Source organism: Carettochelys insculpta, chromosome 9 (assembly GCF_033958435.1).
Source record: "Carettochelys insculpta isolate YL-2023 chromosome 9, ASM3395843v1, whole genome shotgun sequence".
Classification (NCBI taxonomy): Eukaryota; Metazoa; Chordata; order Testudines; family Carettochelyidae; genus Carettochelys; species Carettochelys insculpta.
In genome coordinates this window covers 63,445,668-63,470,744 of record NC_134145.1, presented here as the reverse complement: position 1 = coordinate 63,470,744, position 25,077 = coordinate 63,445,668, and the positions used below count along the sequence as shown (strand labels likewise).

The window sequence follows — 25,077 nt, the reverse complement described above, 5'->3', positions numbered from 1 at the left end:
GGGGCCCACTTCCTGCCCAGTTGAGGAAAAAAATCTGGCCTGAAGATGAAATGACTGCTTAACATTACACTAAAACATCTGGTACCATTTTATACACAGACCCATGTCTGAGAGCAGGCAATTCTAGCGGTCTCACCAGCGGCACAGTGCATACCCAAACCTCCCTAGGGTGACATCATCCCATATATGGACTCTCAGGCCCAGCCCTCCCCCTTTTCCTGGTCCTAAATTCATTGCCAGATCCCCCGTCTGCTGCAAATGTGCCACGTCAAGACTGGAATCACAACCCTTCAGTGTGTTTCAGGGAGTGCTGCAGAGTTTGAGGGGAAGCTGAGCAGAACCCAGATGCAGGAAGGCAGTTTTTCCCAAAGACTAAAAGAGGATTTAAAATAAATGACTAGACACGTCCGGAGATCCTGCTCCGTCGCCCCAGTGTTCAGACTACCTGTTCAGGACAATGCTGTTGTACAGTAGTCTGCACATTGGTTAGACTGGGCAAGGGAAAGCAACGACATGGACTTTTGGGGACGCCAGTGGCTATTGCGAAGGAGAAGACAATTATTGCTCCTTTCAGATCTCACATCCAGTATTTTTCTTCGCAGGTTTTACACACTAGGGAATAAGAAACGCTAAAGGGACACTGGGAGAAAGGAGGACTCCAGAATAATGCGGGGAAGACTTTCTGGTAAGGCCTACTTTGGAAGAACACCTGGCCTATGACCTGGCGAACCTAGGTGACTTCCCCCTCCCCCATTCTTCCAGTCATCACTGCAAGACAGAAGGAGCTCTGGTGATATACCTCTCTCTCTCGCATAGGTTTTAGTCTATCTATACCTATTACATCAAGAGGTGTACATAACATAACTGAGCTCAGTCACTGCCATGTATTTACTTAAAAATAAAGCTTATCTGTCCCCAAACTAAAAAAGGTAAATTTAAGTTTTGTAGACTTTAGCAATTGCTATGAATACATAAGGTGTAATTCAATTAAAAACAATCCAGAAAAATTGATAAAAATATGAATTATGAATAATCTCTTCTGAGCTATGTAATTTTAACTATTAAAATTTTTTCCATTCAAATGGTAAAAAAATAAATAATGAATGTGTGAATATGAATATTACATGCTATAAAATATTTATTCATCAAAAGGTCCCTTGGGACAAAGCTGTAATTATACCTGAAATGAAGCTGAAGCTTCATTACATATTTTTAAATATATGCAATATATGCTAATGAAAATAAGGAAAAGTGACAGCTAAATATAGCAAGAGGCTTTGCCAGGTAGATAACTGAAATCTTAGACTGGCAAAAAATCATTCCGCGGAGAACAGGCTGAGATAGCAAAACACTAAATGCAAAAATAAATCCAACGGCTTTTAATATCACCATACATGTCTGTGCATTGCTTATAGGAGTCTAGCAGAAAACAATGATCGCAGCTTTCTTGTATATACTTTGCATAGCTGATATTTCTTCTTGCATTTGAAATGATAAGTTACTTTGTCTCAATTCCCAGTGATAAAAATGGAATTTGTAAACGAAGGCAGAAGTTTTCTTTGGTGAGTTTCCAGCTGTCCTGGTAGGGTAAAAAAGCCCTCAGGCTGAATGAATTCCCCATGGACAGAATAATACAAAAAGTCTGGGCTGCAATTTGATACCAGTTGAATTTCAGAGTCAGCTCCCATATAGTTAAAAACTGGTAAACTACTACAACTCCAAAAGAAAACCGTTAGCCCCCCAAATGTTTTCCCCTTTATGATCATTAATTACATGAAGATTTTGAATGAGTGTACTACAAATAAAAGCAGTATAAATAACTCCATTACATTATAATTATTTTTTGCAAAACATATAAATAGGGATTTTTAAGCAACCTTGATGCTATGTGATTTTTATATATCTATTTATTATCATTACCTTTTTCAGTGCTCTTTCAAAACTCAGTACAACCATTCCAAGGAGCTGCTACCTTGCAATATTAACTTCACAGTCCCAGCCTAGGGTTATCATATAGATTATGCAGCGAGAATTCTCATGATCATTTCCCATCCCATTCAAGCTACTGTATTTTAACTAAAAAAACATTTATCTGCCTTCTTTGTTTTTATTTCACAGAAGCTCATTGCTACTTTTGAGCAAAAAATATTTTATTAACAGATTACCATGTGACAAGAAGGATTTTACTCTTGTATTTTAGAATGGGGGGCAGTAAAGTGGTAACATTTAAATTGCAAGTTACTAACAGAAAAATCAGGAGAGACATGAGAAGACAAAGGAGTGAAATTGAATTCATGAAATGTTAATCTTGTTTGCACTTCTCATGAGAGTTGTTTTAAGAATGCCATTCTGCTAAGCTTTACGATTTATATTAGAAGTGGGACGACCAGTTATAAATTTTAGAATATTTGGTTTATAAGACACTTACTTAGTAATACCACCAACGGAAAGAGATTGCCCTACCCAAGCTATTTCTTTAGGTATAACTTTACATCTGTCGTAGGTGGTAGACCAGGTTCACAAAGCAAGGAAAAAGATGTATCTCGTCAATAAGAACCTTTTAATTAAGCTAATAATGTCAAATTTAACAAGGTCTGGGACAACTCCTGTAATCAGAAGAAGGTGATTAATGGCATATGGAAATGGTGTTTCTCTTCTCTTGTCTATTATTTGAATTAATCTTTGTGGTAAATGACCTTTTTTCTATTTAGGAAGTGTTTACTCCTACCTCTCATCCTCAAAGTTACATTTTTAGCCTGTACGGCTGAAGGTAATGAGGGAGCTGACCTCTGGCATGACTTTTGGGAAAGAGGAGGGAGAATGCAGTACGCACAGCGATAGATAGGAAAAGAAAGCATGTGCTGTTAAGACAAAGTAAGAAAGTACCTACTCCAGCGCAGCAAAACAGTTTGATTCTGTGAATTAAATAAGCATAACCATCTCGGTCATAACTAGCCAGAAAAAGAGAAAGGAACATATTTTCCTGTTGCCAATACTTGATTTGAAACACATTATAAAAGACTATTTGAGAGAACTAGATTATAAAGTACCGTTTTACAAGACACACGGAATACAAACATATCACTATACAGATTTTTCTACAACCAGGATTAAACACTAAAGTTTTATGATCACTGAGAATGTGAATTATATTCAGTAGGAAATTTACAGTGTGGACATAGCTTTATTCCATTCAACACTGTACTCAAATCTGTTGCATGCAGTGGATAGTCTGATTTGAGAAAAACAGTAGGATTTTAACAGAAAAAATACAACAGAAAAATGGCAGAAAAAACAGAAAAAATACAACAAAAATGGCAAATTCATGTACGTTCCACCACTTCACCAGCAGGTCAATATATCGGTGTAAGGTAGATGAGTTTGGTTCTCTACAGGACAAGTACCTCCTTCTGTTACATCAAGTACAACTAAACAGAGGCAAGGTAAAAACAAATATTTTCAAGCTCTCTCATTAGAACACTGGTCCCTAAATTTTAAAAAGGGAGAACCACACAGGAACTGAGGACAGCCATTTCTTGACCTTAGAGAAGTGAAATATAAATTCGATCAAAGGCCACCAAGGGCAAAAAGAACTCCCCCCCACCCAAATTTTTTTCAGAATGGAATAGACTCATAGATATTGCTCAATTGTTCATCAGTATGCTGTATGTTCCCCATCCCCCATTGCCTATGGCTAATGTGCCTGTATTTTTGGAAGACTACAAGATATTACCTTCTCCCCATCTCCATGCACACACTCTTTTTGCAGACCACCCAAGTATCACTGCTCCACAGGCACTACTATAAGCAACAACAACAAAAAGTCAAAAACCAGTGTTTTTCAAACTTCCCTACATTTTAAATGATAAAATTGATGACAATGTGAGTGGGAAAAGCAAAATACAGATTAAATTAATACAGATTTCCCAGAAGATCCAATTTCTATTCTTAAAAATAATTAAGCTAAAAAGTTTTCCCTTTTAGGACTAGAACCTTTTCCTTCTCCAAGAACAAAGCTTCATCATGACTGGAAAAGAGTTCTACTTACTAGAATTGTGCTGCATAAAAATTCCAAATTAAAAGAACATTAAGGCTTTAACTTGCAAGAGACAGGAAACACTGCAGTTAAGGTTGGAATACTTCACTCATGCCAATGTGCCTTAACGTTGCACTTTGGGCTAAGTACCTACAACCACTCAGTTGCATAAAGTCTCATAGTAGTTGCACCAGGAATAAGATGAGCTACAAATATATCTCCATCTTAACTCCTAATCTGATCACTACTGACAGTTATCAGACCCACGAATGGTACTTTAATGTAAGTGTACAGAAACCAACTCTAAATTTTTTCCTTACTAGTCAAAAGTATTTCTGTTTCCATAATGCATTTAAAAATCTTTATTTACTTAATGAACCATATATTTTACTTATTTCCTTATGCCATACTGTACAAAGAAATTTTTAGCCACATTCTAGAAGATCTATTAGCATGTCTGCACAAGATCTTTGTAAACATATCACGGGTGTCTTTTTAATAATCTAATTAATTGCCCATTATTCATATGGAGTACTAAATGAACTGCTTAATTAACAAAGGCAAAATGCACTTGCATCAACTCTTCATTTATAAACACCGAATGCATTTGAGTTGATGCAGTCTTCCTTTGTACAGATCAAAAACACTGACTAGAAAACAAATGAATTCAGTTCCCACACTCCCATGCTACCTTCCTCTGCCACTCAGTTACCCCGATATCTGTTTATTGAAACTAGTCCATATTCCAAGCTAATGTGGGCTACACATTCTTGGTTTTGATCCTCTTGTGCTATTGATCCCAGTGAGCATTTTTAACACAGTTCTTTCGGCATTCTAAGCAAGCACAATAACCAAATCCAACACCTGATTTTTCCTTTAGTAAAAAGATTTTGAACACTAAGTCTACCTACTAAAAGCAGCTGCAACTTTTAAATGACTGAAAGAATACGTAATTACAGAAATGCTCTTAAAAGTGATTTGTCTTATTTTTCATGAAAGCAACTGATTAGTCTACATTATAATCTTATCTTTAAATTTCCTTTTAAAATGATTGAACTGTAGAAGGGCAAAGCTACTTGATTCCAATTTCACTTGGAATTCTTTTAACTGTTGCAGTTACTATAGTAAATGCACATTGGCTTTGAATGAGAAAAGGCTTAAGACGTAACATGTTCATATCTGACTCAGCTATTTATGTATTGTAATTTCTAGTTTTAAAAAAAATAGATCCAACTCCAACTTGCAAGGTTTAAATCAGACTGGTAACAATATTTCAAACTGATTGTCTAGAGACGTATCTGTTTTCTTTATAGAAATCTAATAACTAGCACCGAACACTAGAGCAGATTTAGATAAAATATATATGTAATCTAATTTATAATTATTTATTCAGTACACTTTAAAATAAATATTTGTTTTTAGGCCTTTAATAAATTCAGGACTTAAGACCAATTTTCAGGTAAATACAGCATATGTTTAGGAAGCATCTATATATATGAATTTCTCATGCAAGATGTGGTTATTAACTAATACATGAACAAAAATGATGATTAAGGAACAGTATTTTAAAACATTAATTTCGACAAACCTTGATCTAGTCCTCTCTAAATATCTTTCAGTAGAAACTAATGTTTGAAGTTTAAACATCTTTTGAAATTAAGGCAACATCAATAATTTACTGAAAAGCATTTCAAATGTAGGCCATGTATGTGTATTTTGGTGCTTTAAATCTGTAACAATTCAGCAAAGCAACAGCTTTGCTAGGAAAGGTGTTTGTGCATTTCTGATTTATAGCATAACTTACATTTAATGGAAAGGTATACGTTTTTAAGCCCAGGACTGCTCTTTTATTTATTTTCCCATATAGAAAGTATGCATTTTGAAGATTAAAATTCTATACAAAACAATCTACTCATGCAATATGCTCCTTTTGAGTGTTCCGAAGTAAAAGCCTCACATAATTTTTACACACGCTTACTTTCCTTCCAGAATATTCTTTACTGGGACATGCATATGGTTGCTTCCATCTATACAGAATGATTTGGTTTCATTTTCAGCATTGAAGTTTACGGTACTTATCTGTTTCTAGAAAATATGTACAGAATAAACATATCCTTTTATCTTGAACTTCAGTATTTCTGTTTCCAAGAAGAGTAGAAACATCTGTTTAAATCACCACATGCTGTGCAAGAACAGTATTTGGGAAAATGCTTGTATGAACTGGATTTAAAATAAATCACGGTTTAAGTCCTTATTCTTTTAAAATGTTGAGTGTGACCTTTCTGTTGAAATCCTATCCCGTATGCATGTCCGCACCATTATAACTAATGTAAAATGCATATTTTCTGAATAAAGTCAAATGTCATACTTGTTCCACAGCTCCCTAATGTTTTAAAGTTTAATTCTGTTATATGTGTTCCCCCAAAGTCCCAAAGTCTGGAATGGCACAGACTGATTCTTATCAGCCGGTGAGGAAAGGACCCCCTGATGGATCCAAGGGACTGGCTGGACGGAGTTGTCATGTGTCTGCCTGTCTACACTTGCTGTGCAGAACATCCTCTCACCTGTACAGCAGGCACAGACAGGCAGTCACATGACAACCCAGCCTGAATGACAACCAGCCAATGAGAGAGCAGCTCTGACAGACTATAGCATCTTCACCAAGAGCTACAGCCAAGAGTCACTTTTGGATTTAAGTCTGCTGGTTCAATAATTAACTCATGTGTACTTTTTATTATCAACTGGGTCAGCATATTGAAACCCACCCAGAGTAAAATGAACGGTGCCTATCAAATACAATAAAACCCACTGCTGAAATTTTTACTGTGCTTTCTATAGTACTCTTTTCCTAGTTGTTCTGATTAACGCACTAACCATGAATTTTATTTGTACCCTGCCTTGCGGCACCATTACAAATGGGAGGACAAAGGATATTTCTCACTTATATTTTGATAACACATAAACCACTCATATTTTATTAGATTATGTGAAATAAGTTGTATACTTGTTGGTCATACAGAAAGAGGAAGTTGTTCCCTGGTTAGTAAATCTGCTAAAAAGGACACCATTACATTTCTGAATATTTTCCCCACCTTTACTATGTGGGATTTTACTTCCCTCTGGAACAATGGAATAGCCCACTTCCTCACTCATTTTCTCTCCTCCGTCATGAGATGAACATTATTTTATTTCTGTAGCTAAACTGCAAGTTAAATTAATACTAAACATTTACTCACTAATGTTGACAGCATTTTTGTCTTTAAACAAACTGAAGTATTTTACTTGGAAACAAAACAAATAGAGATGTTTTAACTAAAGGGAAGAAGTCAGGCAAATTCAAGTGGTCTCAAGTGAGCATCCCACTCTGCACTCCATGCACCCCAACACCTGCCCGTGATGTAGATGGAGGTTTTAGGTTTACAGCGAATCCAGGGTTTGACAATGTCCTATTAAATGTGGGACGTTTGTGCAAAGTACATCCTTCTGGATGCCATAAAGAACTTTAGGGAGAGGGGATGAGGAGAACCCTTCTCCTTTGAGAACTTAGTTGCACTACAGCAGAACCTTGATCATTCTCCCTCTGCTAAACCACAAACTTTAGAATAAGTGTCAGCAACCCCCAGCACCAAGCCGATTTTCATCAGCATGTAGGGTGGAAGCTGAGTCCCGGCCCTCCTTCCCCATGCAGCCAGGAGCTTGCTCAAAGCCATGGTGCCTGTGGATTAACAAAGCCCAACTAATGCTACCAACCACCACCTAAAAACGGGAAAGCTCTGCATCTTCATTTATTAAATGAAGCCGTTGTAAATAGGACTATTAGTGACTTTAAAAAGTATCACCAGCACTTGGACCTTAGAGGTCAAAAGGTCAATTTTCAGCATTCCACCTCAGAAAGGTTGTTGACCCCGGGTTAAAATTTGAACACAAAACCCCACATTCTCTCCAACATCTTGGCAAAGTAATAATAGCTGAGGGCTAACTCCCTATGACTAAGACACTGTTTTTACAAACTGTACTATGAACACCCTAGCGATGACACATTGTACTAATTAAACCTAGTCAAATAAATGACGGTATTAACTTTGCACTGACTTGTGCAATAAGATCCCTGTTACACATCCTTTACTTTAAACAAGCAAACCCACTAAAGTCATGGGATTACTCAGCTGAGTAACATTAAGCATACATGTCAATGTTTGCAGGGTTAGAGCCTAGTTCACGAGGACCTTTCGGTCACCCACGCAAACAAGGCTCTTCTATTTTCTACAACCGCTCCTTGGTATTTGAAGATTGATTAAATTCATATTTTTGTTTCCACCAAGAGTTGAAAAAAAACCGGTTTCTCTGAGTCTTAATAATTAAGGTTAAAAATGTGTATACATATTTGAATGGCAACAAAACATATCAATAAAGACACAAAGGAACAAATTACTTTTGTCCTTACCTATGCAAGTAAGACATCAAATTTTGAAATCCATGCTTATGGAAATGCATTCTTTGCCAAAGTAACATCACTTCGAAGTAAATTCAATGGTGGAATCTTTAATACAAGGCCCACCTCCAATAAGATACAAAAGGCAGCTTCTCCAAACAGCAGTACATTTACATTTTAGCGTGCCTTTCATCTTAAAAGAAGTGCTAAACTATACAAAGCATGGACACTTGTGTTCTTTATGGGCATATGCTTCTACCAGAGAAGCTGCACAGCTACACTGTCGCAGCAGGTCTTGCACCACAAGGAAGCTCATTATCCCTCAAAGCTCCCTGACTCCCAGGGAGAGTATAGCTGCCACTACACTCCTGAACACAGAGCCATGGCCAATCAGTTCCGCTGTCCAGAGTGACAAGGCAGGGGGCCGTGGTACTCCCTTCTCTCCATTCCCTCTGGAGAGGTGAAAACTGCCATAGACTAGGTCTACATGGTCACTGTACTCATGCATGGGCAAGGATTGCAATAGTGACTGCAGTTTGACTAGGAGGCACAAGGGGAAGTCCTAGTGCTCATCTGTGAAGAATCTGTTCACAATTCAAGCCCACAAGTACAGAAGTCAATACGTTGTTGAAGGCCACCAGCCTTTGGGTGAAACACAACAGCACACAGCAATCAGAAGCAATCGTATAGAACAGGAAGTGACAAATACCATACCTATTTGAAACCAAAGGAGAAAAAGTTTAGGGAAGCAAAAACATAACTTGAGCAGGAAAACCAAAGCAAACACCTCCTGCTCTTGTGAAGAAAATCACTAGACCTCTAATTACTACGATAGTTGCGCCCTCATTTGTAACTGTTGTCATGAAATACCAAGTAAAACTTGAGCTCAGCTCTTGGCCAAAGTTCTCAGGTGCTAGCTGAGTAAGCCGCCGAGATCCATTCAGTATAGCAGCAGACACTTTCAATAGCACTTTCAAGAACTCAGAATCCTCCCAACCGACCAAAGGCGGAAGGCTCAAGAATCCCCAATCATCTGTAATGCGCTTCCAAGTCCCTGAGTCAGCACTTATTGAGCATGGTTATGTTCACCGCATTACCTTTCACTAACACACCGAGGACTACTGTATAAAAAGAATTAAGGGTAAATTGGCATATAAGGCAAGACCAGTGAGCTCCACTGAAAAGTTCTGGCATCGTCATTAACCAAACAAGTGATTTGTTACCACAACTCAAAGACAACAGAATTTTCCCATGAAGTAATGCAGAATGCTGGCCTGTAGGAACTTTCCATAACTTCTACATTATGATTAGAGTATTAACTACCACTCTGTTTTCTTTAAAGATATTTGAGAATGCCAGGCAAGAACATGCTGTTTTCAAACTTGCACATTCAAAAACAAAACAAAAAACCACACCTATGTTTGATTTCCTTACTCCTATTTTTATGATCTCATAATAAAGTAACCCACGCAACATCCCAGCAGTATTTTGAAAACAAAACTGTGTTCCCCTAAGTTTCCACTGTAGTAATCAATTCCTTTCATCTGATTTATTAACAATGATCCTCTCTTTCAAGCATGCGTGTAACAACTGACATTAATGAAAATTACATGTTTACACTGAAGATACTTTCCTATAAGTCTTAATCAAAGGCAAGGAAATCCCACGTTAGCTTTGCTCATCCACACCTCATCCGTCATGCATGGATCTCTTACAGATCTCACAAAAGTATATGATCGCTGTTCTGTGCATGCTGTAATATCTAAGCAAGGGAGGACAAGTTATAAAGAGAGTGAAAATTTTAGCATTTAAATCTCCTGCTTTTGTCAGAAAGTTAGACCCGCAATTTTTTTTGTTGACTTTTCGAAAAATACAGTCACAGATTACTGGTCTTGTTGCCAGTAACTCAAACAAAACAGTACAATTCTACTTCTATACTGTGATATGTAACAGTGGCCACTTAAAAGCTTGTCTCTTTCTTATCTGCATGCTTATTTTAAAGAAACATTTCGATTCAGCTGAAGAATGCTCGTTCAAGACCATGTGGCAGAAAAGTTGGCTAACAACTATGGGGACAGGCACTAAAATAATAAACTGTTAAGATTTAGACCACAGAGTAACTCAGAACTTTAGCTGTTAAGAAAGAATTTTTAAAAATATTTATCGGTGATTGTCAAGGTGAAATAAAATCAGCAAAGGCAATTTTTCCCTTCTTCTCTCATCTGTCATTATAATTAGTTCATAAGAACAAACTGCAGAAAGCAGTAAATCTGTCTGCAAGGCCATTCCCTTAGTTGTAGGACAAGCAGTATCCTTCCTAAATATTAACCCAGGTCACTGGTACCTGCTATGAGAAAACATCTCCATTTACCTTATGAAAAAGAACTTGACTGTTTTAAATGGATAAAATGATCACAAGATTAACTCCAAGAGCAACTAAATCAAGTTCTACAAACAGCAGTACTTTCACATTTTAGTGTACCTTTCACCTTAAAACAAGTGCTAAACTATACAAAGCATGGTTTTGAGGCTACTATAAGGTAGCAAAACTGGCTGGATAACCGTACACAGAGAGTAGTTATTAGCGGTTCTCAATCCTGCTGGGAAGGTATAACAAGTGGGGTTCCACAGGGGTCTGTATTGTGACTGGTTCTGTTCAATATCTTCATTAACAATTTAAATATTGGCATAGAAAGTACACTTATTAAGTTTGCAGATGATACCAAGCTAGGAGGGGTTACAACTGCTTTGGAGGATAGGGTCAAAATTCAAAATGATCTGGACAAACTGGAGAAATGGTCTGAAGTAAATAGGGTGAAATTTAATAAAGACAAATGCAAAGTGCTCCACTTAGGAAGGAACAATCAGTTTCACACATACAGAATGGGAAGCGACTGTCTAGGAAGGACTATGGCTGAAAGGGACCTAGGGGTTATAGTGGACCACAAGTTAAATGAGTCAACAGTGTGATGCTCTTGCAAAAAAAGCGAACATGATTCTAGGATGTATTAATGGGTATGTCATGAACAAGACACAAGAAGTCATTCTTCCGCTCTACTCTATGCTGGCTAGGCCTCAGTCAGAGTACTGTGTCCAGTTCTGGGTGCCGCATTTCAAGAAAGATGTGGAGAAATTGGAAAGGGTCCAGAAAAGAGCAGCAAGAATGATCAAAGGTCTAAAGAACATGATCTATGAAGAAAGGTTGAAAGAATTGGGCTTGTTTAGTTTGGAAAAAAGAAGATAAGGGGGAACATGATAGCAGTTTTCAGGTATCTAAAAGGGTGTCATATTGAGGAGGGAGAAAACTTGTTCTTCTTGGCCCCTGAGGATAGAACAAGCAGCAATGGGGGTTTAGGTTGGACATTAGGAAAAAGTTCCTGTCAGGATGGTCAAACATTGGAATAAATTGCTTAGGGAGGTTGTGGAATCTCCATCTCCGGAGACATTTAAGAACAGGTGAGATAAATGTCTATCAGGGATGGTCTAGACAGTACATGGTCCTGCCATGAGGGCAGGGGGCTGGACCCAATGACCTCAATGACCTCTCAAGGTCCCTTCCAGTTCTAGCATTCTATGATTCTATGTTTCTCCTCCTATACAGAATTATACAATTGACAATGTGAATACTATACATGACTTATGAGACAAGCTGAGATACAGTCTTTTCTTGGATCAAGTTCTGTAGGTGAAAGGGACAAGCTTTCAAGTTTTACAAGTGCTTCCTCAGCTCACTGTGGAAGTTCTCTGTGAAGCTCTTAAGCTCAACCCTTTTATCAACATCATCTGGTCCAACAAGAGGTCTTACTTCACCTTTGCAGAAACTGCTGCAACACCATGGCATCCCATCCAAAATTATTAATGTGATTTCTTCAATGTACGAACCCTCGACATGCCACATTGTTCACAATGGTGTCTTGACAATATCCTTCAGCATACTGTTGGGAGTGCAATAAAGGTGCCTGTTGTCAGCTTTCCTGTTCTTGATCACAATGGACTGGATTATGAACAGGGTAAAAGATGGCCATCAACAAGGCATTCAGTGGACCCTTTTCAAACTGCTAGAGGACATTTTGTTGATGGTGTCGCCCTCCTTTCACACCAACATGAAAGCATGAAAGAAAAGATCACAACACTAGACAAAACTACCTCACTGACTGGACTAAGCATTAACAAGGGAAAGACCAAGACAATCAGAATCAACCAGTCCACCACCATCAACACCACACTGAGACGGGATGACCTGGAAGATGTGGAGCAGTTCACCTACTTGGTAAGTATTATGGGCAATGATGGAGAAACAGATAAGGATATCAATGCCAGAGTAGGGAAAGCAATGGCTGCATTCAAGACTCTCCGTCCCATGTGGAGTTCACAAATAATATCTGTGAAGACAAGATTGCATCTCTTCAACACAAATGTGAAGGAGTGTGCTCTTGTATGGCTGCAAGACCTGATGTACTAAAAAGTCTTCAAATCACAACGAGCAGACATTCATAAACAGATGCCTGAGGTACATCCTTCACATTAAATGGCAAGACTTCATCACAAATGAGCAGCTTTGGAACAGAGCAGGACAAGACCAAACTGACATTGAAATCAAGAGAAGAAAAAGGGGCTGGCTAGACCACACTCTCAGAAAGCCATCATCCAGCATATTCCGTCAAAGCTCTCACATGGAACCTGAAAGGAAAATGCAAAAAAGGAAGACCTCAGACAATGTGGAGAAGGTCTACTGAGACTGAAGAATGCCAACTGAGGTACTCTGGAGCCAGCTAGGAGTTTTGTCCCAAGACAGAATGAAGTGGAGGAGACTCGTAGATGACCCGCGCTCCACGCAGAGTACAAGGTTAAGTGGCAGCAGCAGTACTTTACCTATCTCATCTCTCTCACATCCTGGGACCAAGACGGCTACAACCTGCAAATATACACTACTTAAGCCTTTATAATACATTAAATTGGGAATTACATTTACAGCCCAATTTCACCAGCTTCAATAAAAAGAGTCTAATCCTTCAAAGACACACAACGTAAGGGATCTAACAGCTTCTGAACTCATATTTTCCAACTTGGCTGTAGTCTTCATTCAAATTCTATATATCTTCTCCTTGCATAAGGAGCTCTTTTTCCTTAGAAGAATCCATCCCAAAATAAGGACTAGCTCCTGCAAACACTACTAAAGTCATTACTTGTGGTAGCAAACACTGCACACAATAGTTTCAAGGGCCTGACACAGTACGTTATATGTAAAGAAACTGCATTGTAAGATTTCTACCCAGTATGTCTAGAAACAAACGGATGAATACTAATAAAATTAAAACAAACAAATTAAGGGAGGCAACAATAGTAAGAATAATAAAAAAAGCAAAAATGTTGGAAACTGATTTTTAGGGTTTGTTAGAAAATCCTCGACACACACCCACACACACCCGCCCCACCCACACAAAACTGTTTTCATCACATAAACCAAAACCTTTTCAACTGCAACTACTGAAATTTGAAAACATTTTGGTTTTTGGCTGAAACATTCCAGTTTTCAGATGAAAATACAACATATGAAGAAATCACAAGCAGAAAATGTTCATGTAATTGAAAAATCCAGTTTTCCCTTGAAAAGCTCAAAAATCAAATCATCATTACTTGACATTTTTCCCCCACACTTCATTTTAGAAGTTTCATAAAATTAGGCAAAAGCCCGGTTGCACTGCAAAGTATGTTCAATTTTAATTCTTATGAGAACTACCATTAGGAGAAAAAGTAAACACAATTAAGGTTACTCCAACCCAGAAACTGACAGCCAACTAGATGACAGGATGTCATATGCATAGATGTTATCAAAGCTGGGTTTGACGGAAGAACAAGCCACACAACAGAAAGATTGGTACCATTTCACTACTCTCAGTGTCTGCAAAGAAGCTCCAGCATGAAATGATGATGATGGGAAAAACAACTTGACACTTCCTGACTAACTTACATATCAGCTCTAATGAAATCCAGTGAAACATCTAATTGCAACCAGAAAGATTTAGTATAATCTCTTATCTTGACTACTTTATAAAAGTGTTCCAAGATCTACAGTAAATAATCAGTGCTCCCAAAGTCTGCAGAGAAATTTCAGAGGATTAGGAGCCCCTTAAATCAGAAGAAATACAGAGAACTGCAAAAGTAGAGATGACACTAAGTTCTAAATCAGACAAGAGAAAATACACACACACAAAATACAAGTTCAGTATAAACATCATTAAAATGATAACATGAGAAGCTGTGAAGAAGTGATTGATGTCTGCAAAGGAACAACGTTTTTACCTCATCATCTTTATACCAGGACAAGCTTTCTGCAGTCAGAACAAACCAGTATTCTTTGGACCCCCCTTTCATGATGCCGATATTGTTGATGGTCAGCCAGCCTTTCCGGATCACCTGTACAGGAGTGTAAACCAACAGGTATGTATCAATTGCCAGTCACTCATTCAAACACCATTTGAAACAAAAAGCAGTCAAGTAGCACTTTAAAGACTAGCAAAATAGTTTATTAGGTGAGCTTTCGTGGGACAGACCCACTTCTTCAGACCATATCCAGACCAGAACAGACTCAATATTTAAGACACAGAGAACCAAAAACAGTAAGCAAGGAGGACAAATCAGAAAAAGATAATCAAGGTGAGCAAATCAGAGCGTGGAGGGGTGGGGGGTTACTCTGTTACTATTAAACACCATTTGGTTTCTTAACATACAAATGGGCTTTACTAAAACAAAACAATGTTTTCTGGTCTTTCGACAAATTTAGAATATTATTTCCACAGATTCTCAAGAAAAACAACATAGAATAAATTTTGTTGGGGCATGGGCTTGTGGGGAAGAAAGAATCCTATGGATTATCTTTGTGTATTTATGATTGAAGCATAAGGCAGAATATCACTCAGATGTGTGGTCTGGAAATTATTTGCTTACAGCGTCAGAACATGTTGTGAAAACCCGGGTGAAAAACAAAAGGGATCAAAAATATGGTTACTTTCACTGCTCCAAGACTGAATTTTTCAGATGTGGGAGATGAATTGTGGATTTCAAAATCTGAGCTAAGACCAGACCATACTTCCTTTCTAGAGTAGCCAGTGGAGCCTGAAAACTTCACATATCAGCAAAAGGGGACTTTCTAATAAGTGCCATTTATCACAAAAACAGTGAAGTCTTGGGCAATCAATATACTTTCAAAGAAAAAGGAAGTTGCAACAGAGAAATAGTGAGGGCAAGGCTAAAGAACAGAGGAGTGAAGGTAGAGACATGGACAGAAAGGAATGACCAAGAGCACAAAAGAAAAAAAAAGTGAGGCAGGGATGGAAAGAGAAGAAAAAGAAGACTGAAGAGAAAAAAACGGAAAGGATGGCGGAGAGAGAGGAGTGCTAACATGGGAAGGAAGAGGACAGATCATTAGAGTTGTTTAAAGAAGTCTGAATACAAAGGTTCACTGAGCTTTCAAAAATATACATTTCCAATAAAATAATAGTCCAGTAAAAGCAGATTCCCCCTCAACTCTGATTTTAAAAAGGGAAAGAAAAAGGACTCATGGATTAAATACACCAGATAATGAAGTCTTCAAATCTCTCCTCAGGCACACGTAAATTTCTATTGTTTCTTCCCAAAGAAGATGCCCTTTACTTGCTTATGCTCCAATCTTGCACATGAAATTTTTCAAAAAGTGCCTGGACGTGGAAAAATGGTGAAGGGGTTGTAAGTGCTTTGGAGGACAGGGTCATAATTCAAAAAGATCTGGACAAACTGGAGGAATGGTCTGAGGCAAACAGAATGAAGTTCAATAAAGACAAATGCAAAGTACTGCACTTAGGAAGTCAACAGTGTGATGCTGTTGCAAAAAGCAAACATGCTTCTGGGCTGCATTAACAGGCGTGTTGTGATCAGTACATGAGACATCATTCTTCCAGTCTACTCTGCATGGATTAGGCTTCAATCGGAGTGCAGTGCCCAGTTCTGGGCCCCACAATTTCACACTGATGTGGAGAAATTGGAAAGGGTCCAGGGAAGAGCAACTAAAATGATTTAAGGTCTAGAAAATATGACCTATGAGAAAAGATTAAAAGACCTAGGTTTGTTTAGTTTGGAAAAGAGAAATCAGAGAGGGATATAACAGCAACTTTCATGTATTTAAAGGTTGTTACAAGGAGGAGGGAGAAAAATTAAATTTTCCTCAGCTTCTGAAAACAGGACAAAAAGCAATGGACTTAAATTGCAAAGGAGGTTTATGTTGGACATTCAGAAAAGTTTCCTGTCAGGGTGGTTAATTACTAGAATAAATTGCCTGGGTGGGGAAGAGGGGGTGTAGAACCTTCATCATTGGACATATTTAAGAACAGGTTAGATGGATCTCCAACAGGGATCATATAGATGGTGCTTGGTCTCGCCATGAGGGCAAGGGACTGGACTTGATGACCACTTGAGGTCTCTTCCAGTTCTAGTGTCTGAAGCAGCACTGAGTCAAGAAGTTATAATTTCCCCACTCCCCACAAATTTAGCTTAGACCCCTAATAGGGAAAGTGATAGTTATACATCAACCAATGAATGCCTTACTCTGCAAATGTTACAGCCTCCCAACTGGGTGAGGAATGTATTCCTTACGTTTTACAGACACGCTAGAGGTACAGGGAAGCCAAGTGACTGGCTTCTCTTTCAGCTGCGCCACAGTGCATACAAATTTAAAATACCCTGTGCTGAGTAGGGAGCAAGCACATCACAGGGGAGGCAGCACAGAGGCAGCCAGACTGATGTTATACATAGGGAGCCTGGAAAGATTCAGAGAAGGCGTTGCCACCATTGGGAATGAATGGCTGGATGCAAGAAGGGACTCTCGGGTGAAGCTCAATGTACGGTTTCGGGATATCTGAAGTGGACAAGCACTTCAATAGGGAAGGAAAGTAGCACACTGTGCATGTGTCATGCCTGCAGTACTTTCCTTGGTTTTGAACATTTTATACAACCAAACAGATAGTCCTTTTTTCCTGAAACTCAGCAAAACAAGCGTTCTGAGGGCTCAGTCTGGGCTGGTTTTAAGCTATTTAAGCCTAAGGAATGCTTTAACAACTTTCTGTGCTGACCAGGAAGGAACTCTCCATCATGTGACTCTCGGAAGACCTTTCTGTGATCCTGGCAAGTCTGCTGACAGAGGCTTACAGAATCACCAGTGGGTAAGCGCAACAGCAAGCTGGCTTGCCAATACGATTATTACTCACTCCCCCATTATGTCTGATCAGGAGAGGAATGAAGCAGCTGGCTGTTTCCTCAAGAATCTTGCCTTGGGAGCCTGGATCCAGCTGCCACTCCCATAAAGCACTGGGTTATGTCTGCGGCAGGACACCAGATTGAGGCAATCTCACTGGCCTGGGTGTTTCTCAAGGAACACTGGTGAATGTCTACTGATTGACTAATAAACACTTCCCTGCTGCAGTCTAGCACTGAAATCTGCAAAGGAGCAGCAGCCCAAAATGTCAAGCAACTGCAGACTTCCAGCACGTTATAGGAGGGAAGAGAATCTAGCTATGAGGTTGCAGGGGCGCGTGCACACACACACACACACACGCTGGTGTGACCCCAGGGGAGGACAACTGTGATTCCACCCAAAGGTGGAGCCATGACAGAGGTGCTGCAGCTCTGGACCGGCAAGAGAGGAGCCAGAGAGCAAGTGGCAGAGTCAGTCAGCTGAAGGATTGCACGACAGGGTGCAGACGGTGCTGAGTTAATTCCCCAGATGAATCACAAGGAGATCCTGCCAAGAGGTGAACAAACCTCTCTTTCACCACCATTTCACTTGTGCACTCGGGTTGCAAATACTGCAAGAGGACTTTTATCAATCACATTGCCAAAGGCCCCTCTGTGTTTACCGGATACAAGTGGCATGAATTATCAACTTCAGGAAGGTGAGAAACAAAGCCATGCCAGAAGTGTGTGGAGATAGGATTTTGACTGGCAGCTGGGTTGTGTGGACAGGATGAATGTAGGATGACACAGTTCCTTCCTTTAGGATTCAGACAGATAAACCTGGTGTCCGAAAAAAAGAACTGGGGGAGAATGAGTGAGTGTGCGTGTACGTACAAATCAGTAGGAAGTCATTTTGCAGATAGGACTTTGTTTTTGTGTAGCGAACTCTCTGTTCCCTTCCCTTGCCACCATTTCACATGGGTAAACAGGAAAGCAGGATCTGATCGATGAAAGGCAGATTTTTATGAACTGCTTCACAATAGTACAGTTTCTTGCATCAATTAAAAGATTTCCAGATAATAAAGTACAGCAAAATATACTACTTTGACTCAGTATCAAACAAGCATGAACAGCTATGCCAGCCACTTTGCAAAAGTAGTGGCTGAGAGGCCATTTTAAGACTGTAATGTTCACTGGCTGTGAAAGTCAGGGAAAAGAAGTGAGTGCAAATCTGTTGTCTAGACACTTACAGGACACAGGCAGAAATAGGAGTTAATTGCAAATTATCAATCATTTAAACAAATCACTACACAGTGCTTCCACTGAAGCAATGTTAAGGATTACAATGCAACTAACACTGCTTTATTTCCCTGTACTTGCTGTATTAAATTGTGCTACAACAGCAGTACCTGTCGGGGTAAGAATTGTAACAAACTGAGGGTGACAACACCACACTGGATTTGTGTTCTTTGAGCAAACGTGAAAAGTTGCACTTGTGCAATAGTCCAGCCTAGTAGGGAATGATACCACGTAGAAAAATTAGATCAGCTTCCAAGGACAGAGAACGTAACTAGTGAATGACTTGCATGCAACAGATGCTGCGCAGTTGATTCAGAAAACAATAGTACTCCAAGAAGTCAGTCTTCCTATTTCCCTGCTTTAATTAGTACAACGCAAGAGTCAAAATATTCAACATATCTCCCACCATGACTCATGTGATCTTTGAGCATGAAGATGAACAATTTCCAAAAGGTTCCACCTCTGGGAAACTGCTTCCAGAATTAACATTGCTTTGCATTAAATCAGCATTTCCTTAAGTGTGGTCCACAGCCAAGTACCAGCCTTTGGAAAAAAATACCAGTCCTTAGAAAACATATCACAGTGTACTATTATTATTGTGAATAAACAAACAGTGAAAACATTCATTTTTTCATATGCATTTATATTTTGGGCTGCAAAAAAAGGTACTGAAAAAAACAGGTCCCAACTATTTAAAGTTTGGGAAAACCTGGATTAATCATTGTACTTTACATCGCATGACTGGAAGTGACATGGACTTAATTTCAGAAAGTACCACCTTTGATAGACAACTCAGTCTTTGGTGAAACAAAGGAAGAGGCTGTTCACGCAATGACGACAAGCAAAGCTTAGGGTGATATCATCAATCATTAAGCATTCATAAATGCTGCAGGTTACATAAGGAGAGGTCAGACAGGGAAGTTTGTATTTATGGCTGATTCAAATTCAGATGAATGGCCATCAGGTTTCTGGTTTGGGCCCATTAGAGAAAAGACCAGCTTACTAGATCCCAATTGTCTAAAAACAACTTGGACGACAATTTTGAATCTAAAATTCACATTTAGGTCCTTCTCCAACTGTAATGATTACTCCACGTGGAGTAATACTGGATTTGGCAACTGAAAGTATCTTCAATTTTGTTCTGTTTTTAATGCTATTTATGATCTATCATCTTCAAATCCTTACACATCATGTTCTTAAATGAGTGACTACTTGATACATTGACACCTTTTGAGCTGTAAGATCCATCAGAAGTGGGATTTTCATTAAAAAATCACAATGTTTAAAACAATTTTAGTGACAGTGACAAAACACACATCTCACACACAAAATATACACTTAACAGTGGATCAGTCTCCAGGGTCCAAATCTTGCTAGAAGTGCTATGTAAAACAAAGTATTGCACTGGTTATTTAAAACAAATTAGAAAACAGACTAACCTGTGGCTTAGAAAGAAACCTTGTTGAGTCAGGTCAAAACCTCAGGTGGCAGCAGCAGTAGGGAAAAAAAAGGCCAAAGATTAAGAGCAAGAGGATAAATTCACAGACTGAAAAGTGAAGAAAACTATACTTAACAGAACTGGCTTTTTCAAAAATATTCAAAAAGGATGTATTTCTGATGTGTGAAATAATTATCTCTACTATTATTATTCAAAGCATAGTAATATCAAAGCAGAAAGCCCTAGACCAAACTGTTATTAGCATCCATCAGTTTTGGTTATGCTCTGTTGTCTTACTGAAAGCTGATTATTTTTACTTAGTTTGTAATGGTTATCAACGTTATTTGTCAGCTTAACGACAAGCTAGAATTAAATTTAACCACAGTAATCATACTGCGCCTATGAAGGAACATGTCACATGGCAACAACTGCATATTCAACATTTACCACCGGTCACTCTATTGAGAGTGTGGCTTGTTGTAGAATTAACTTCTAAATATTTAAGAAGATAACTTATGATAAATTGCCTAAGGAGGTCATGGAATCTCCACCATTGGAAATTTTTCAGAGTAGGTTAGACAAACACTTCTCAGGGAGGGTCTAGATGGTGCTTGGTCCTGCCACGAGTGAATGGAACTGGACCTGATGACTTCTCAAGGGTTCTTCCAGTTCTGTGTTTAGTTTTATAAAATATATTCACTTAATACTGAGTGGAGAAGTCATAAAAGTAATAATATCGAACCTGCGACACACTGGCTCCTAGGAAGAGAATCGTAAGAAAGCTCTGGGAGTGTGGGGGTTAAAATTCATATGTGCTTTTCTTTGATGTGTACTTGCTTGAAAGGACTTTTGTGTGCATTGTGACAGAAGGTAGTACCTGTAAACCGCGCACCCATTTAAACAATAATTGATATTTCTCTTACTATAATTCACCTACCTGTCAAGAGGCAGACCGTGCATATATTGTAAATATCAGATAAACGCTATTCCATTTTTCCAATGACAGTTTAAAAAGACACCGATCATTAGTAAGTTTAGTTCATATTAACATAATTTAATGTACTAATATTCAGAACACTGATACTGTTGAAAGTTGAACACCACTTTTTAAGTAGCACTAGTTCAGACTTGTAAGTCACAGCAGGTTAGTGACAATGAAGGGATGAACTACAAACATTTAATTGAGAATGTGATAAAGGTGAAACAGATTAATGTTAAACAATTTAGTAGCAAGCATTAATTAAACTAATAAAGTTAGAGACAGACTTTGCCTTTTGAGAAGTTAAATGGAAAAGCTACAATAAAGGTCACAAAACTTAGCTCGTACAATTTGCCGTGAAGGCGGTAGATTGGCTCCCTGAAATAGCAAAGAATTGTAAAAGTAAAGTTTTATTTCAGAAACATTTCTCCATTCAGATGTCATTTTGTCCAGCTCTTCTCGTGTCCACACAATTGAGATAAATACAAAATAAAAAAGTCTGTTTTAGTTTATTCCTGAAATAAGGTGCAGCAAAGTTACCAATTTTGAGCTTTTTGCGTTCAAAGCCACAGCTTTGTTGGGGGTTTGCTGTTTTGTTTGGTTATTTTAAAGAGACAAAATACAGATAACTGTGCTTTAGGAATGGCAAGGCCAATTTCAGTATTTCTGGAGCATCCGAGAATTGGGTGGGCTTCCTTCTCTAAGGCAGCCCAAGTAGAGATGACTGTACACATTTGATGTGTTCCTGAACAATTAAAGGAGATGGACCTCTCTCTTTGGAGAGGAGCAGGCAATCTGTGGAGTTATGTCAGCCTTCAGACCTTTGTTTCGTGTTTTTAAAGCCCATCTAGCACGTAAATCCAAAACACAGAATATGGTCAAGCTGTTGAGACATCACTGCTTCCAAGCTTTCCAGAAGTGAATGGACAATTTTGCCCAAGATTTCCAAAGTGAACAGTGATGCTTTTGGATTGTCAACAGGAGACACCTTAAAGAGGTTTGATTTTCAGAATGGGCTAAGGATTAACTTCTGCAAGTAAGGCACTCTTTAAAGAATCTTGAATTCACCAGCCAAAAATAGAGACACCCACCAACAGCAGTCACTCCTGAATAACTTTTCTCTTTAATAGTTCATTGTAATGGTTGATGCAGGAGCAATTATACAGGAGAAGATCGGGAAGATGTGCAAGCAAATAACCCAGACAAAATAAAGTCAACTTCATTTAATTTTGACCATCCAAAATTGAAACCATTACACATGAACTCAGATTCCATGATTATATATTCTGCTTAAAAGAGAGAAAGACTCTGCAGAACCTTAGAAATAGATAAGAATATACACAAAGGCTGATGATATTAACTGTCCTTAGTGGTTCAATTTAAGAAAGAAAAATAGATCACGGGCAGTGGACGTTGAGCATGACTGTGCCTAGTCACAGTGCTCAGTAGTATGCAAGTCTGTGTGACATACAATAAGAAACATCCAAGTAATTTAGTTAATGCCATCTCTGCAAGTGCGCTATGAGTCCGGACCAGCAATCAGCTTTCCTTCTTCACAGCAGGACAATGGTACGTAAGCAATGCTTTTATGAAGTGAACTGAACATTTTCAGCAAAGGTAAGAGACAAGTCTGCTTATGCCTATTAACCCATTTCTTCACCACGTTATCCAGCTGTGCACATGTGTGAACTAGTAAAACAGAATAGGTATAAAAGACACACTCACCATGGTATTGGCCTCTGAACTCATTCACAAGTTTGAGTTTAATGAAAACTAAATATTTAGGGACAACACAGGAAGAAATTTTGGGCACTTAAAGGCATAAAGGGGAAGGGAAGTCTAATTAGCAAGAAAATTATTAAAAGTTACAGCTGACAACCTCCATAAAAATGTCAGCTGGTTCTGAAAACTTGCACAAAGAAAGGTTCATTTTATATAAGATACCAAGGAAAACTGGTAATTTATAAATTTACAGCAAATGTTCAGCCCATTTAAAAAAAAAAAACATCTGAAGTGATTTGTACATGCAGTTAGCTATTCTCTTATCAGATGCCTACCTGATTTCCAACTGCACTTTTGTTAACCTGACTGCTTCGTTGTTGAGCACTATGGAAATCAAAGAGGAAAAAGTTACATTGCAGAAATCTCAGTCTTTGAGTTCCATGCTTTGGAAGCAATGAACTATCAACATTAACAAGCCCAGAATATGAGGTTAGCTTAGTACAAAGGACACACAATTCAGTCTCAAATTCACGAACAACCTAAATTTATGTGAATGTCTGTTAACAGCAAACATATCAATACAAATAGACCCTTATTAATCACCCCCTCAGCAAGGTACTTTGCACTACCTTGGTAAATAAGCCTTTGGGGCTGACTTTAAATGCCAGATGAGGTTGCTAAAGATGCAAAATTTATGGCTCATCTGTGCAGGAGGGAAATCTTAGGCAATATAAATACTGAAGTAGGGCAAGAAAAAAAAAAGAATCACATTGCAACAAAATCCTCTGATGTCCCCTCACCCCACTCACGCTGGGTTCCCTAAAAGGCCTGGCCTACCATCTTATTTTGGATGTGCATGTGAGGATGCAAATATAACAAGAGGGATGAACACAACACAGAAGGTGGTTAAAAAGCTGGAATGTTGCAGCATAGCTTAAAATAAGTGTTTGCTCAGTTTATGAGCTTTGCTGAATGAAACACGCTCCCATCCCATAAAAATGCAGAAGTCATGACAGCTGCAAAGTTTAATTCTATAGGCATGTACATTACATGGTACATGGGCAACCAGATCACACAGCATACATGTGATTGGACAAAAGAGGAGACAGGACAGCAGGTGGGGGGAGAAAGACCAAACTTGTTTTGGCTATTAGGATACTAGACCTCCAGTGTAACCTTTTGTTTGGAGGCTTCAGGATTAAATTAATTTGTCCCATTTTTACCAACCTTTGCATATATTGCAGATCTGCCACACCCACTGCTTTGAAAGCAGAAAGGAGAGTAGACATGGGGGTAAGTTAATTGAAGGTACTATCGGTCTGTGACCCAGAGAAGTGGCCCGACTGGGTAACTGCTTGAAACAGAACTGAAAAGTTGAGCTGAGTGTTGCCAACTTTGTAATAGTTAAAAACCAGACACTCCAGCAGGAGTGCAGGAACCTCCTGTACCCCCCAGGCCCTGCCCTAACCCCAGCTCTTCACCCAGGCTTCACACCTGGCCTGTCCTTTCCCCGGAGGGGCTGACCCTGCTCACCCCTCTTTCTCCTTCTCGCTGCTGCTCATTGCTTTTCCCTCTCCCTGCTCAGCCAGGGTGGGAGTTGCAGCTGCGCAAAGGAGGTAGGCGATGACCTTGTGGAGCCTGTGTGGGTGATGACTTGGCGCCTCCCCACCGCCCACACCTGCAGTGACCTCCCCACCGCCCTTGGCCTGCAGTCAGCAGACCTGAGCAGACACCAGCAGGTCCATCTGGAGGAGAGTGAAGACGAGATGAATTGTATAAAACCAGGAAGTAGGCACCAAGCGAGGACTGTCAGGACAAAGGGGGCAGTCACTCCTTAGAGAGGAGCCCGTTTGGCAAGACACAAGGTAGATTCTGAGGGGAAACAAGGTTTGGGATCCTGCCTGAGAACACAGACTCTGGCAAGAGCCCAAGGAGGAGTGAAAGTGCCATGAGGCAGAGGAAGCTCT

General features: G+C 39.1%; 1 protein-coding gene and 1 long non-coding RNA gene across 4 annotated transcripts in view; one reads left to right on the top strand and one right to left on the bottom strand.

Moving 5' to 3' along the window:
• The window catches only part of DNM3 (dynamin 3), a 209,824-nt gene that overhangs the window by 126,212 nt on the left and 58,535 nt on the right, over nucleotides 1-25,077 (bottom strand). For 2 of the 3 annotated variants that reach the window (XM_075003530.1, XM_075003531.1), the window contains exons 13-15: nucleotides 23,446-23,494; nucleotides 21,737-21,766; nucleotides 14,772-14,885 (exon numbers count right to left, since the gene is read on the bottom strand). In XM_075003530.1, coding sequence (XP_074859631.1) covers nucleotides 14,772-14,885; nucleotides 21,737-21,766; nucleotides 23,446-23,494 — 193 coding nt within the window. The remainder of the gene's footprint in view (nucleotides 1-14,771; nucleotides 14,886-21,736; nucleotides 21,767-23,445; nucleotides 23,495-25,077) is intronic. The other variant, XM_075003529.1, reaches the window with a different exon arrangement.
• Nucleotides 407-6,835, top strand: LOC142018059 (uncharacterized). The gene is made up of 3 exons (XR_012646671.1): nucleotides 407-685; nucleotides 6,026-6,107; nucleotides 6,464-6,835. It is a non-coding gene; the product is annotated as an uncharacterized LOC142018059 (long non-coding RNA).